Here is a 17,281-nt window from a genome sequence, read left to right on the forward strand (position 1 = left end):
ACCTTGTACAATATGGCCTCCACTGACCTTTCCAGTCATATTTCATATGACTCCTTTCCCACTTCTGTTCCAGTCAAACCACATCTAGTTCTTCCCCATACGTAATTGTTCCGTTCCATCCACTGCCTCCATGCCTTTGCTTAGGTGGTCCATTGGGTATGGAATGCACTCCCACCTCACCACCACTTCTTAGCATCTCTAGCTTCCTTCGAAACACAGCTCAGATGCCAACTTCTACATAAGCTTTTCCTGATCCTTCACAATTACCACCAGTTGTTAATACCATTTCTATTTTGAAATTATTTGTATAACTAACTTTATATAGCCTTTGTATTTACTTAGCTGTGTATATGTTGTATGCCCCTTGAGAGCAAGACCATCTTGTTTTTTTCTTTGTATCCTTAGAGCCTATTGCAATATCTTACACATCATAGGCACTTAATGTTTGTCAAACTAAATTGAAGGTCTTCCTTGTTTCATATATTGTATTATACATAAATGTATTCAGTATGGTACATGGTACATTGCCACACAGACAGAGGACAGAGCAGAGAGATTTGGCATGGGAGATGGAAAGAGGGAAGGAAGAGGCCCCTCAAATCACATAATATCGATAACTACCTACCCTGCCTTGTAATGCCTGCCCAACTTTTGCGTCATTTATTTGAGCATCTTTGGGTCAAGAACTTTAGGTAAAGTGGAATTGTTCTCGGGAAGAGGGGTCTGAGATTTGAGGCATGTTCCAAAAAGAGAAGACAGATGAGCTAACCAGAAAATTACTCACAAAACTCATAAAAACTTTCTTCACTCATAAAACCACTTTTGTTCAAATAATACACAAGTTAAAATGATTCTCTCCCTCGATCTTTCTCTGTTCCTAACCAATTACAAAAACACTGCTACTGCTATGAGTTTTTTTTATAAACCTTCTTGAGCTGTACCTCTCCTCATTCCTGGGGACTACTCAAGCTAGTTTCAGAAAGCAAGTCAAGTTTTTACAGTTCCCCATCATAAAAGTTTAATTTCATGTGTATTTCATGGTAAGAAGCACCTTTTTTTTTTCATTTGGGGAGAGAGAATGGAAGAGGGATCAACAGATCTTTACAGGCAGTGCTTTTTCCACTAGTCAAGCCGGCTATGGATAAACTAGTTATGAGAGGAAATGTTAATCCTCACCAAATTCCTAAGCTTGGTGGCTCAAATAATGCTTCATGCAGCAGAGTACCTCTTCGTTTGTAAATTGCTTTCACATGTGTATTCTCACTTAATCCACGAGGCTCTATAAAATGAGGGAGTTGCACAAGATGATTTCTGAGGTTTCTTCTGTTCTAAATCTTAGAACTATCTAGGTGTTTGTTGTTCATTCAGTCAGTCATGTCTGACTCTACATGACCCCATGGACTTTGTCCATAGGTTTTCTTGGCAGTTTGGAACGGTTTGCCATTTCTTTCTCCAGTGTGTCTCCATTTTACAAATAAGAACTAAGGCAGATACAGGTTAAGTGACTTGCCCAACGTCACACAGCTAGTAAGTGTGTGAGGCCAGATTGCAGCTAGGTGGCACAGTGAGTAGAGCACCAGCCCTGGAGTCAGAAGGACCTGAGTTCAAATCTGACTTCAGACACTTGACACATATACTAGCTGTGTGACCTTGGGCAAGTCACTTAACTCCAATTGACCTGCCCAAAAAAAAAAAACCAAAACAAATAAACTCAGATCTTTCTGACTTCAGCAGTCCATCCACTGAGCCATCTAGCTACTGCAGGTGTTATATATCCCCTTTTTACAGAGGAAGAAACTGAAGCTCAGGGAATTTAAATGGCTTGCCAAAGGTCACTTGGTATGTAGAGAGATCATAGGATGATAGATTTAGAGCTAAAGGAATCTTAGAGGCCATCAAGCCCAACCCATAGCAGGTGAGGAAACTGAGGCACAGAGAAGTGAAATAACTTTTTTTGAAGGGGGGAAGGCAGGGTAATTGGGGTTAAGTGACTTGCCCAAGGTCACACAGCTAGTAAGTGTGTCAAGTGTCTGAGGTCGCATTTGAACTCAGGTCCACCTGACTCCAGAACCAGTGCTCTACTCACTGCGCCACCTAGCTGCCCCTGAATAAGCAAGTATCTGAGGTTCTCAAATCCTTCTGAACTCAGGTCTTCTGATTTTAGGTCTCGTGATTCTTCCATTACTCTCTTCTTGCTATCTCCCATAATTCCCTATTTTGAAGGTGGGGATTATTTTGAACAACAGCTATTCCTTTATAAGGTCAGTGTGGCTACTGAAAACTTTAAAAAAAAAAACAACAAATGTTAAAAATTGTCTTTACCTGTAGCTGAGGAAAAATAAAATTTGTTTTGTTTTGTTTTGAAAATAAAATGTTATGCTAAAAAATAAGGTCAGTGTGACTGGAACCAACAATATATGCTTTGTATAGGTTCTTTCTCTACTTAAACTTGCCAGACACTAACTCCAGTCTGATGTCAATTATTAAAGGTTACTGGAATATAACAATTGATAAGAATATTTTGTATCATCTTGAATAATCAATGTGCTCTAGAATACTGGACTTGAAATTAGGATGGCTATGGTTCAAACGTCACCTCAGACAGTACAACATAGCAGCCAAGAAAGTTAATGCTATTTTAGGCTACAAGAGGAGGCATAACATTAAAAACCAGAAAAGTACTGGTGGCACTGCACTTTGTCTTGATCACACCAGCCATGGAATATCACATACAGCCCTAGGCATCACAAACGATGTTGAGAAGCTAAGGAACAACTGGAAGAGAATAATTAGGACTTCAGTCCTTGAGCTCAGGACATGTGAGCATTAGTTTAAGGGACTGGGCATGTTTAGCTTGATAGATTCCTACAAAAAGGAAAAAAAATTCAGAGAGGATTGGAAAAAAATTCAGAGAGGACCGGGTCTTCATGTCTTTGGAGAACTTATGTGGACGCTAACTCCAGAGGTCAGAACTAGGTGCAGTGGAAGCTGTAGAGACAAATTTGAGTTCAACGTTAGGAAAAAGCTCCTTGAATATTTGCACAAACAATAATAATAATTATGATGATGAGGAAGCAAAGAAGAAGTATTAACTATGCAGCTATGATAACCATAAACCTAGGTATGAATTTCACTGTTATCTGAGATATTCAGCAAATCGATCAGCAATCATTGAATGATTACCTGTTTTGAGTAATTATTTCTTTCTGTATCCCATAGAGTGCCTAGTATAGTGGATGCTTAATAAATTTTTGTTTAATGAATGAATGACAGTCTATAGGGACCCTTGCTTTAAACAAAGCACAGGTACAAAAATCTATCATTTACAAGACACAAAAATTAGGTTGGTTTTCATAGTAGCAGAGAGCTACATTTGGAAGAGACTTCAGAGACCTTTTGGCCAACCTCAAAATTTTACAGATGAGGGGACTGAGGCCCAGAGGGGTTAAGTGATTTACTCAAACATACACAACCAGTAAAGGGCAGAGTTGAGCCAAGAATCAAAGAGGTCTCCTGATAATCAGTGCAATGTTCTTTTTAGTATACCACGCTGCCCTTTAGAGAGCAAATTCCTCTGGTGGACTTAAAAAGTTTTGATATGTTGAAAGTCATCTTCCAGTATCTGAAGGACTGTCATGGAGAGGAGAGCTTAGAATTGTTCTGTTTGGCTCCAAAGGACAGAACTAGAAGCAATGGGTAGAGGTTGTTGTTATTATTCAGTCATTTTAGTCGTATCTAATTCTTTGTGACCTCAATTTGGGATTTTCTTGGCAAAGACACTGGAGTGGTTTGCCATTTCCTTCTCCAGCTCATTTTACAGATGAGGAAACTGAGGCAAACAGGATTAAGTGACTTGCCCAGGGTCACACGACTAGTAAGTATCTGAGACCAGGTTTGAACTCAGGCCTTCCTGACTCTAGATCCAGCACTCTATCTACTACATCACCTAGCTGCCCTAGGAAGTAAGTTGAAAAGAGGTCAATTTGGGCTGGAGATAAGAAAACATTTTCTAACAATTAGAGCCACCCAATGGGCGAATGAAATGGCTTGATAGGTGGCGGGTTCCAAGATTAGAAGACCACATGTTACAGTGAGTATTCCTTTGGTGTATAGGTTGGACTAGATTCTGTTATAACCTAGAAAAACTTTCCAGAAGCACATCTATCACACAAACCGAGGTACACCTGAAACCATTGTCATAGCAGCTAAAGCTTTCTATTCTTTCCTGCTTTGGGTAACTTTTGTAATTCTGAATTCCAAATGCCCTTTTTCCTTTATATGTTTCAGTATTAATAATTCACAGAATCTCAAGACGTTCTAGTTGGGAGACTTCATTCAATCTACTCCCTCACCCCATTCCCACTTCATGCTACAGAATGAAGAAACTGTGGCCCCAGAATGCTCAAATGACTTCCCTAAAGTCAGTCACACCACCAGTGAGTGCTCAGAATCAGGATTTGATCCCTAGTCTCCTGACATCTAGCAGAGTTCTCTTTCCACAGCACCATGCAGTTCTCATTTATCTCTGGAAGATCGGCTTTATTAGCATCGAATACTCAATAATAGGCTGGCCTTCTCCAGACATCTTGACTTTCCTAGAATGCCTTAAGGATCTTGAGATTAGCTAAGATCAGATGTTAGTGTCTAAAGCCAAGTTAAAATAACTTTTGGATGATATGTGCGCTAAATTTCAAACTGCAAGACAACTTTTCTGCCTCTTCTCTCACTCTAATCCTATTCAGCATGTAACAGTGCTAGAAAGAGAGTAGGTGATCAATAAACAGTTATGTATTTATTTATTGGCTAATTGATATTCTGTTTTGCTTTCTCTAAGCCACCACCAATCCTGCTATCTACCATGGCCTCCCTGTCCCCCTCTCCCACTGGTACAGTGAATGAACAATTTACTGTACTTTTTAAAAAATATATATCTGGTACATTGAGGTTAAGTCATCCGAATCCTCTTAAATTTATATAATTTTATTTAATAATTATGTTTTAAAGTTTGAACATTTAAATAAATGGCAAACTATGTATCTAAGTAAATCCCATATTTTCTCAATGGGTCTTTGGAACCCATCATTCGTGGGCAAGCCCTGAGAATATTGAATAACAGAAGAAATAAATGATGATCCTAATGAAAACCACATTCTGATTCCTGCTTTCCTGCTTGTGCAATTCCATATAAGAATTATAGAAGCCAAAAAAGCAACGTGCACATTAGCTGTGGGTTGCTCAACTACGTACACATAGCCTTGTAGGTCATGTGACTGTTTCCATCTTCTCAGTTAAACTAATGGTTCCTCTGAGCCTCAGGAGGCCGTTCTTACACACACATAGAATTCTAGGATTCGCCTGGAAAAAAAAGGTATCATGTTTCTGTGCCTATGAGCTAAAAAACTGATCTGCAAAGCTCAATGAAACTAAACCACCTCAGATGATGGAAAATATCCATTGTTTTAAAAAAATACAAGACTGCAGGTAACTAAGCAGAGCTAAATGGACAATATTTTCCCTCCCTTTCATAGGAACATGTAGCTGTGCTCTATGAATGGACCCTTCTTTTCAAGTTGATGTATGGTTGCAAGCCTGAGAATGGAAATCAAGTCAGCTATCATTTGGAGGGGACAGAGGCAGTTTACTCATGACTTTCCAGAATCTCAGCAATAAGATTGTGGACTTCCCCCGCTCTCCTGTTTCATTTTGTTATAAAGCAGTCAAAGATTTATAGTGAGGCTGAATCCAGAATAGTCAGTCTGTAAGCCTCTGTGTATTCTGGCAAAGCCTGTCAAATGATTCTGATTTTTAAAAATTCACTTTTCTAAATACAAGATTCTCCGCTCCTCCCCCAGCAGGGTTCAGTGAAACTTTCAGTGGGAAAAATCATTTTTATAATCTCTTTCTCACACAGAAAAACAAGAACAAGAATCACTTTATCTTTTGTGATGCTCTTTAGTTTTACAAAGAGGCAATGTGGTAACAGTCTGGGGAAAAAATATGCCAGACTTGGTCAAAGACCTGAATTCTGGTTTTTCCCTCTTGCCACTCACTAACTATGTGGTCTTTCTGATCCCCAGTTTTCTTTTCTGAAAAATGGGAATGATAGTTACTTTCTCTTCCTCCACGATTTACCCTACTTCACCCCCACCTCACATAGTTGTGAGAAGAATCCATATACAAGGTATCCCAAAAGTCTTAATGCAGATTTAAGCTTAAATAGCTTTAAAATATTGCACACAATAAAAAATATAGGTGAAATCACTTTGAAAAGCTACAAATCACCACACAAGGAGAAAGTGGGGTTGGTTTCTTTGCAATTATATTCTCAGAATATCTGCAATTTAAATAAAAATATTGAGAAGCTTTCCAGAAATAATTACTAAACCCTCATTGTAAAATAAGTCCTTAAGAGCCATACCGTTGCTTTCAGGACCATCAGTTTAGGTATAGGTTCCCAGAGTGGGAATACCCCGCAGAGTTGGGGTTGGGGTGTGGCGGTGCTGGAATGATCCAAGGGAGTGGCAGTAGCCTCAGGTACAACTGGGGGCATTGAATAAAAATAAAGGGGCGGTGGAAGCATAAGGAAAGAAGAGAAGAAAATTTTGAAAAAAAACATTTGTGCATGTTTCATCTGTTGTGTAACAGAGTTAAAGTCATAGCAATTACATTATTTTCCAAATAAAGACACAAAATGCAAGTTATAACTGATCAGTGGTCAAGTCCACCAACAGGTCTTAACAAGCAAATGTTGTCAGGTGAGCATGTGGCACATTGTCTGGAAGTCCAGCAGGAATGGCAGGAATATGTGCACATAACGACCTGTTTACAATACAATACTATATGGTTACATGATGCAATATTGTGGCATCAAAATTTCAATGCAGGAAAAACCCCACAAATTTACAATAAATTATTAAATTTAAGATGCATCTTTTTTAATTTATATTTTTTTTGAAATGACTCAATTTTTTTTTAAAAACCATTAAAGGGTTAAAGAAGTTGATTTCCAGGAGTAGGGGTGAGTAATTTTTTTAAAGGAGGAGGTAGGCCAAATAACTTTGGAAACTCTGATTTAGAGCAATAAGGAACCTCAGAGACCATCTAGTCTACCTGCCCCCTTAATTTTACATATGAGGAAACTGAGGCTCAGAGAGTTTAATGCACTTTCCAAGGTCACACAGGTAGTAAGCGACATAGGCAAGACTCTGACGCCAAAGCCAGTGCTCTTCACACTATTCCACACTGCCCCCCAAAAGCTTCTGAGGCTAAACTAACTCATCCACTTTGTATGGAGTACAGAAGGTTAGACCATTTATATAGCAAATCCTACTCCACGGAAAAGAATGGTATAATGAAGTTTTAATGAAGACTGTGAAATCTGGCCATTCAAACTGGAGTTGTCCTCAAGAACTTTATGTTCTTTTCTAGTTATCGTCTTTTATTTTAGAATCTACCAGACAATAGGATTTTCCTGTGACTTCAAACTTGGGGAGAGGGGGAGGGGAAAGACACATTTGGCAAAAATATAAATACTTGGCCAGGGCTCTGCTACTTGTATCATGATCATTAGTCTGATGTAGGAAATCTGCTTGTGGATGCTTCCATTTGCCCGTTTACTAGATCCTGATGAAAAGGCCTGTGATCTTAATTTCAGCAAAACTGTTACTGACATCGACTGACTCAAGAAAGGTTGCAAAATCAGGGCTATTATCTTGTGTTTATAACAAGTCTGTTACCATAGTAATAACTGTGATGTCACAAATTTGGCACCACGAGCCAAATTCTGGCTCTGAGTGGAGGGAAAAAAAGTTAGAATAAGAAAAGGGATATAAACATATGTGGTTAAAATAGGGTCAATACTTGTGAGAACCACAAAAGGGCAGGGAGTTCCCCCATGTCCTAGGCAGGGGGGGGTTGGAGGGTGGGGGAGTGGTGGCAGGATCCAGCCTGAGGATCTGTTCTGCAGCCACAAAAATGACTGATATCCAGCCCTCCTGCATGCAGCTGTGCATGAAGGAGAGTAAAAAGCAGAGGGAACATATCTGTGTGTTCCCAATCATGAATACCCCACTGGGCCAATGATCTGCCAAAAGTGGTGGATTTGAGTCACGGCAAAAAAAAAAAGTACATTCTAGAGGAGGAAAGTTTTGCCCCTACAAACCCCAGTGGCACCCCACAAGACATAGCTTGTCTCATGAGAGCAGCACACTCTTAATAACACAGCTAATGTTTGACTCCTTTTGGTTCACCATAGGATCAGGTCTTCAGGGAAAAAAAATAAGACCCTTCAGATATAGACATGTACACGTAGACATGTAGTCATCAGAGAACATGGAAACGTTGTAGTGTGCGTTGTTGTCCTCCTACTCTACATGGCAATTTCATAGGAAGACATTGTGACCTTAGTTAAAATATCACAGAGTCAATCTGTGGTGGAGTTAAAAAAAAAAGATAAATTATGCTCTAGTACAATAATTGTATTTCCAGAAGACCAAACATTTGCCCTATTCCATTTTCCTTACCTTGGAAGGTAATAACAGGGAGAGGGAGAGGGAGAGGGAGATTGACTATAACCTGTAATTTCATTGGTACAGGAAACTCCCAGGTGAGAAAATTACCTCTACTAATGCAAGAGGGCAACTTCTCTAGAACCTATAGCCTTAGAGAGTTGCCTAAAGCACTGAGAAGTTAGGTGACTTGCCCAGGATCACACAGCCAGTAGATATCAGAAACAGAACTTGAATCTCAGTCTCCTTCTCTTTGAGGCTGGTTTTCTATTCACTAGACCTTGCTGACTCTAATAAATGTAATAATCATTATACTACAATGTGTCATTATGTTATGTATCATATAATTATCTTACATTAGGGCTGTCCAACCTTAGGTTATCTTAGGGCCACATTAAAATAAAATAATTATTTGAGGGCCACTCCCAGAATAAAAAATACAGTACACCAATAGAAAATGGGGGAACACGCATCATCAATACAACAGGAGAAGGCACAAAGCGTGAAAGCAAACACAAAACAACAAAGCGACAACACAACAGTATGAAGGTAGGTGCATACCAACTAGTCTGCATCGTACAGACAGAATGCATCCCACAGATCAATTGAAAATTCTGTGCGATATGTTCCGTCCGTAATACTGCTTAAAAACACAAAAGAAAATTAACATCAATGATACTATTTATTAGTGATGGAATCAAAAAATCTAATATGCATTCCATGCAAATTATTATTTTATTTTTTCACTCATGAAAATTAAAACCCACAGGCGGGCCGGATAAAATTGCACTGCAGGCCATATTTTGGACAGCCCTGATCTTATATGATATAATTATATAGCATATAACATTAAAATGATGGGAATAGTCCATATATCTATAGTATTTTAAAGTCTGTACAGTGCTTCCTTTAAGATAACCCTGTGAGGTAGGTAAGTCAAATATTATTATCTCTATTTTACAGATAAGCAGACTGAGGCTCAAAGAGATGAAGTAATTAGACCAAAGTCAGACAATTAACTAGGATGTCAGAAGGAGGATGTGAACTCATCTCCCATCTCCAAACTTGGTACTGCTTTTTAGGAGTTACAGTCAATGCTAGGTCATTCAGCTTTTGGTCATCTCACTCCTCCTCAGTTAACATACTTATTGCACTATGCCCCCTGCCAAGCGTGGGCTAGAAAGGGGTTTCTGATAATTTATGGATTTTATGTATCAAAGAATAGACTTCATATATGAAAAAACTAATGTCAAGTCCCAGCAAGGCAGAAATAATCAAGAAGGTCTCTTCACCTTTGCTCATGGACACCCAGAGTAGGCTACTTGGCAATTGTCATAAATATGTGGGGAGTCCTTATCAACCAATCACCAAATTTCACTTCCTATTTATCCCTAACACTATAATCTACACTCTGACATCACTCAAATACAGGGTTTTAACATGGAGTCCTTGAACTTGTGGGTTTAAAAAAAAAAAACTTGTATTTTATGCATTTAAAAATGTCATCCTGAAAAGGGATCCATGGGCTTCACCAGACTGCCAGATGGGTCCATGACTCAAAATAAGCTCTGTCAAGAAATCCTGAGAGAATATACCCATCAAACCCTAGGAATCTTGCCCCTGGAAACTCAATCCATTGGCCTAATATCATGGGAATTTTCCTATTTTTGGCCCTGAATGAGCCAAACTAAAATAAAAATCCCATCCTTTCAGGTCCAGTAAGGTTTCTGTTGAAGAGTCAACTGGTTCTCAAACTCTTCAAGGTCAAGGAAAATGTTTTTATCATTTTTCACACTCTGGCACCTTTGTTGTATAGATAGGTTCAGGGTTTGACAGTGATGGTGCAAGGGCATATTTGAAGACAGCCTTTATGACCACACTTTTTCTTTTAAGGAACTGTAAAAGTTCCATAAATGCTGCTTTAAAAAAAAACAAACAAATATTTGTGTCAGGATATTCTGTTTGTCCCAGCCTATCAGAATCCATGGGTTCCATTACAGGCCTCAATTCCTTTGTATATTCATAGTATAAACTGATGTTAAATGGGTGCTGTGTGCCTAGACGCCACACGACTTGCTACGCAGGAAACACCAGAGGAAATTTTCTGGCAGATTGCACCCAAGGGAGCCTCAACTTGGTTCATTTTTAAGTTCCCTTTTGCTCTCAAGAGACGCTGCTGGCCAATCAATTTGCATTTCAGCACACAACTTTATGCATGGCCTATGTGTGGGATGTCTGTTGGTAGGGATGGGGAGGAGGATTAGAGACTAAGCAAAGAAGAGGAAAAGATTTTTTAAAAAAGTTATTATTATTGGAGCCACTCACCTAAGCCTCTGTACACATGTTCAAAAACAAGTTCCAATTTTAGAAAATTAACCATTCCTTCCCTACCCCTACTTGGCCTATTCACAGTAGATTTTTGGTCTCTTAGGAAGGAAATTTGGGCCCCACTCTATCCCTGCACAAGCAGCCAAAAGAGAAGACAGACAGAGAAGAATTAAATATTATCTTAAGTGCAAATCACTTTATTTTTTAAACAAATATTCCTAACGAGTCCAGTCTTATGATTTGATAAAGAGCATAATGAATTGAGGGGTAGAGCTAACATCAGAAAGACCAGGGTTCAAAACTTGTCTCAAACACTTCCTGGATGTGTGACACTAGATAAATGACCTAACCTCTATGAATCTTAGTTTCTTAGTTTTAGTTTTAGTCTCAGTCTTACTTTCTTCATCTGTAAAATGGGGTACTAGTAGCATCTGCCTCAGAGGTTTATAGTAAAGTGATTTTGTACTACATAAATATAAAATATTATTATTATAATTTCTTTTTTTATAGGCAATTTGGATTAAGTGACTTGCCCAGGGTCACACAGCTAGTAAATGTCAAATGTCTGAGGCTGGAATTGAACTCAGGTTCTCCTGACTCTAGAGCCAATGTTCTCTCTAGTGCACCCCCTAGCTGCCCCTATAATTCATCAATGATGTGAACTCCTGGTGTGGATACTCCCTCCACCCATGCAAATTAGCAACTCATCTGTAACTCAAAGTCTTAAAGAGTTGTCTGGGGCAATGACAGGTTAAGTTACTTACTCATAGTCACACAAACATGATTTTTTTTTAAGTTTGACTGGTAAATGGATTTCAATTATATATATTTTAAAAGATCCTCAGCATCTAAACCCCTCTTAACACTAACATGAAATACTATGCAATCAAGGTATCTATTGCCTATTTCTATTTGAGGCAATGGTGTCAGCAATGAAAAGAAATAATACATTGGAAACCTACCTATAACCTATACTAGAAATTTTAGATATATGCACGTGTTGGTCATTTAGGGAAATTCATTCCAACATCTCACTGCATTCTTTAGTTCTCTAATAAAATTATAATGACCACTATTAGGACATAGGAGAATAAAAACTGTCACGTGAACTCAGCATTTATTGGTGTACGATACACCACCAGTGTAACCAGGGTAGCAATAAATTAGTTCGTCCTGGTCCTAACATTTATAGTCCACTGCATACATTATCACAGAGAGCAAGGGTTCTTAACTTCTAGTCCATGGACCTAGAGGGGGTAGGTTTATAGATTTCAGAGGGTTCATGAACTTGGATGGAGAAAAAAAAATGAACTTTTACTTCAATATAATAGGTTTCCTTTGTAATCTTATGTATTTTATTTAAAAATGTTATTCTGAAAAAGGGTCCATAGGTTTCACCAGGCTGCCAAAAAGGTCTATAAAACAAAAATGGTTAAGAACCCCTATATACAGTATCTCTCTTTGTAAAACGTCTGCCACCTACATTACAGGACTCAATAATCATGCTAAGTCTACTACTGCACCAGTGCTTAATTTTAGGGTGAGGATTTTCTGGAAATGTAAGAGATTTGAGAATATGAAAGATCTTTATTGAAACAATGAAAACAGAGTGAAGTGAGCAGAACCGGGAGAACATTGTACACAGTAACAGCCACGGTGTGCAATGACTGATTTTGATAGACTTAGTCCTTCTCGGCAATGCAAGGACCCAAAACAGTTCCAAAGGACTCATGATGGTAAATGCCATCCACATCCCAAGAAAGAACTGTGGAGTCCAAATGCAGAGCAAAGCAGACTATTTCCTTTTTTTGTTTTGTTTTGTTTCTTATTGTTTCTCCCATTCATTAGAATCTTCTATATGACAGGACTGTGAAAATATGTTTAATAGGAATGTATATAGAGAGCTTATATCAGATTGCAGGCTGTCTTGGAGAGAAAGAGGGAGGGAGGGGGAGAAAATTTAAAACTTGTAGAAGGGAGTGTTGAAAACTAAAAATAAATAAAGTAATAAAAAATGAAAACAACCGAAAGAGTAACTAGCAGTCCAGAAAGTTCTCTCCAAGAATTAAGTAGATCACTACTAAGAATCTAGATGTCATGATCTGGCTTTGGGTAGATTTAAAGAAGAGAGAAGACCCAGCCCAAGATCAACAGATCCTATACATTCCTTTATACAGAGAAATCCTTAGACTCAGCACATTCCCAAAAGGCCCTCAATGGGCAAATATTTCCTTGCCCTGTGGCCAGTTCAACTCCATTTGTTTCTTTCTCATAACTGAAAGTTTCAAAATCAGTTCATTCTTTTTAAGTATGACATTTAAAAAAGGAAATCCATCATTTGCAGCCAATAATATTAGAAGCCCTTTGTGAGATGAAAGCCCATGCGATGCATGAGCCTGCAGTCTATGCCAAATTTGATCCAATATAACACTAATACTAAAAAACAAAACAACCTAGCACAGATCTTCCTCATGCAACATTCATCACAATTAATATTACAGCCCTTTCCAAGACTTAAATGGCTATTTTAAAATTTACTCATAAGATGGCAGAGTAAGGATAGCTTTCTATGAATCACTGTCATTTTTAAACACTAGTGAAGATTTACCTGCTGGTGGCTTTATGAAAGGTGGTGGAATTAATGGTACAATAATGGGTACATTCCCATGATCCTTTGACCCTGCTGGTGAGTCAGTTAGTCCATTTCCCGTGGCAAGCCCTGGATAGCCTGTGTTCATATTGTATGGTGAAATAACACTGTCCTCGGATAATTTTGGCTTTGGCAAAGAATTTTCTGTAAAATAAAAAAAAATATGTATACATATATACTTACACAGTATGGCAAAAAAAAAGCACTTATTAATTGAACAAAAACTTTTTCTCTGGTTATTTTTCTTAATTCGGAAGACTGTATAGTGAAAATTAGTATTTTTCTATCAGACTTTGAAAAATAAAACATTATCAAAACTCCAGGGAACAATTCTGCTCACATCACTACAAATTTCCATCTGGCTCCTTTATAATTGGCTTCATGCTGGCCATTTTATTCTGACATCAAAACTGATGAATTTAATAGTGTAAAAAACTCCTTGGAACAACCAAAATTTAGATTTATTGAAGGTCAAACTATTCTCCCTGATGTGGTGTTTGTAGCATCTCTCTCACATCACACAAACCTATTTAAGCAAGGTTTTACAGTTTTCCAAATACTGGATTATCACAATTCCACAAGACTGACGATAAATTGTAGGCATGGTACTGACCTCTTGACAGAGGGGTGATGGACTCAAGGTACAATTATGACATAAACTTTTTTGGAAATGGCCGAGGCAAAAATTTGTCTTCTTGGCTCAGTATATACTATTTGTTACAAGGGTTTGGGTTTTTTTTCCCAATGAGGGAAAAATAAGTCAATTTTTTATTGAAAATAATAAAATAAAAATTATAAATATATAATATTCGATATATTAGTTTTTTTTTAAATACCACTGTGTAATGACCTTGCTGAATTAAAAGAAAAAACTCAGGAAGTAGATGATTAGAAAGAAAAAAAGGCTCTTTGGATTATAGATTCAGAGTTGAGTGGGACCTTAAAAGGTCATCTAGTGCTGTCCCTTCATTTTATAGATGACAAGCCTAAAAGCCATAACAGTCAGGTGACTTGCTCAGGGTTACACAGATAGTTGTGACCAGAGGCAGGATTTAAACTCTGGTCCTCCAACTTGAAATTCAGCCCTCTTTCTATTCTATCTTCCACATTTTCACAGAAACATATTCATGACTAGCAAACAAAATTATTTTTAAAAGGATATTTATTTTATAAGTTTAGTGGTATTTTAGTAATATGAATTTAGTAACCTTTACCTGAGCAAGAACCCAAGTTCTTAAATAACGAAGTTCCCAAAAACTTCGAATAAAGGAAGTAAGCTGCTCATCCATTAAAAACAAAAATCTTACAGGCACTCACCCCTTGCCTTTCTCAGAAGAAAAGATTAATACCAAGTCCAGGTATTACATGAACTATTACTTTATAGAATATAAACTCATGACTTGCATCTTTCTATTTACAGAGAAATTGATGATGCTATCTAGATAACATGATGTACATAATTTCATAGCAAGCTGAATATAAAATTTGTCACGTACATTCGATTCCACATGCCTGCAGGACAGCTCATTTACATTCTATTTGTTGTCATGTAAGAAGGAAATGTATTACCTTGGAGACTGGAAATAAAATATTTGAAAAGGTAGTTTATACTGACAGGATTTTTGGTGGAATACAAATACTGATCAAATTATCAATAACAACATGCAATTAGTTTCATAAATGGTTTGTGAATATCCCTAAAGAGTGAGGTAGAATATTGTTTGTTGTTTGTCTTGAGGGAGGATTTTTTCATACATATTTTTTCATCTCTACCTAGATAATCTTCCCAAATATGGGATTCATGAGTCCCCATATCAATACCCAATACAGCACAGTTGTAGTTTTCCTTAATGAGGCTCCAAGCATAGCTGACCATTCACAAGACCACATGATGGGCCATTGTACCACGAAGAGCTACCATAGTTTCTCCCCTATACCTTTGTTTTCAGAGAATGCTTGTTGGATAAGTTGAGCCAGGCATTTGCTACACTCTGAATCTGTATCATTCCTCTTCTTCTCACCCTAGCTGCAATTCCCTATCTATCAAGTCTGTCTGAGGAATCCAAAGACAGCAATGAACTGGGAAAGAACTATACCCCTATTGTTTAAGATTGGGAATAATTTCCATAAACAATACAAGATCCAGGAATGTTATTCACAACCAGAACCCAACTCAACAACCCATACTTCCAATATTTCTCCTTATTAGTACTCCCATGGTTGGGAGGCAGGATGGAAGAGGCAGAAAAAAAAACCAAAGCCATCATTTCCATAGTTATCTTGATTCTCACTTATATTTTGTTGATCTAACTCTGACATTTTGCTTAACAGAAAGCCTAAGTCCCAGGATTTTTTTTAATAGTAAAAGGGCTCAGGAATCTAAAAGTAGCAGGTAATCTTTTTTCTTTTCATTGTTTTTTTTTTGGCAGAATCCTTTGTCTGGCTCTGCCATAATATAACTGTTGGTGGAGAGATAATAGTAAGTTCCTATTTGTTTTATATTGCACTCTCATATTCTATTGGATCCTGCTTATGGAAAAACCCTGTTGGAGATGTACATTTAAATCAGCCATTGGAATAGGCTACAAAGCATGAGTCCCATTGCAACTCTATTCTGGCAGGTTGAGATAGTTCATCCTTCTTTGCATGAACAAAGGAACATTAAATGTCATTACCTTTGAGAACAGAAATGTGCTGCCGGCTCTCCCCATCTGTAGGGTAGTTCCTGAATTCAATATCCTCGCCATCTTTCAATTCAACCTTATCATAACCATACCAGCCAAGAAGTTCATTCATGGTGTTTTCAGCAAAGTTCTGAAAGAGAAGAATTGCCTGCTTATTTAGGTAATCAATAATCATTTTGGAAAGAATACATAAATCGAAATCTATTTGCACTGTACCAAGAACTGCTAGCATTGTCCCACCCCCTGCAGACTCATGTTCTTTTTCAAGTCACGTATAAAATATATAACACATTTAAATCCCACGATGCCCTGTACAATTATGATGTACCTTCAGACTTTTCTAATTTAAAGAAAATAAGAAAAAAGGAATTTATCATTTTTGCTTATGGAGAGGTCATATTTTTAGCCTATCTTCATTAGCAAAATTTATGTAACATGCTTCTATAAAAATATTGAAAAATGAAACACAAAACTAGATGAGAACAAAAGACATCCTTATGAAAACAATTAATCAACCCTTTCAGAACTACAGATTTAATTTAAATTGGAATAGCTTTCTAACTCAAACGTAGATTCTTAACATGAATGCCTTGGATCAACTGAAATCTCAATAAAGAAATAATTTCTTCATTGTCAATATGTAAAGTAAGGCAAGTAACAATATAAGCCTTCTTTTTCATTTTTTATTGAGCAGGAGGAATTTTTTAAACCTTATACTCCTTCTTGGTTTACTTACAAAAAATTAAAATTTAAACATCCAGAAATATTAATTTCATTGACTATATTTTCTTGCTTCATGAACCCAAGGTCAGTTGGATCATCTCCTATTGCTTCAGAATTCAGTTCAATCCGACAATTCAACAAACATTTCTTAAGCACCTATATGCCAGATATTGTGCTAGGTGCGCTTATGAAATGAAGATATCCTTAAAGTTAACTGCCAATAAATTTTATAATCATTATGGAATTGATTTTTCAAGCTCATGCTATCAGTCCAGCAAATCTAAAACTTTACAGTCTTACCAAGTGTAAATTTCAAAACAAGATATGAAACTGTATGTTCTGATATTCTTTTGTGATGTGATGGATAACTATGTGATGATATGCATAAG

General features: G+C 37.4%; 1 protein-coding gene across 1 annotated transcript in view; it reads right to left on the reverse strand.

Annotated features, from left to right (window-relative positions):
- The window catches only part of LOC118858546 (sine oculis binding protein homolog), a 229,179-nt gene that overhangs the window by 186,088 nt on the left and 25,810 nt on the right, over nt 1-17,281 (reverse strand). The window contains exons 2-3 of the mRNA XM_036769111.1: nt 16,161-16,299; nt 13,444-13,629 (exon numbers count right to left, since the gene is read on the reverse strand). Coding sequence (XP_036625006.1) covers nt 13,444-13,629; nt 16,161-16,299 — 325 coding nt within the window. The remainder of the gene's footprint in view (nt 1-13,443; nt 13,630-16,160; nt 16,300-17,281) is intronic.

This window comes from Trichosurus vulpecula, chromosome 7, assembly GCF_011100635.1.
Source record: "Trichosurus vulpecula isolate mTriVul1 chromosome 7, mTriVul1.pri, whole genome shotgun sequence".
In the NCBI taxonomy this organism is placed as follows: Eukaryota; Metazoa; Chordata; class Mammalia; order Diprotodontia; family Phalangeridae; genus Trichosurus; species Trichosurus vulpecula.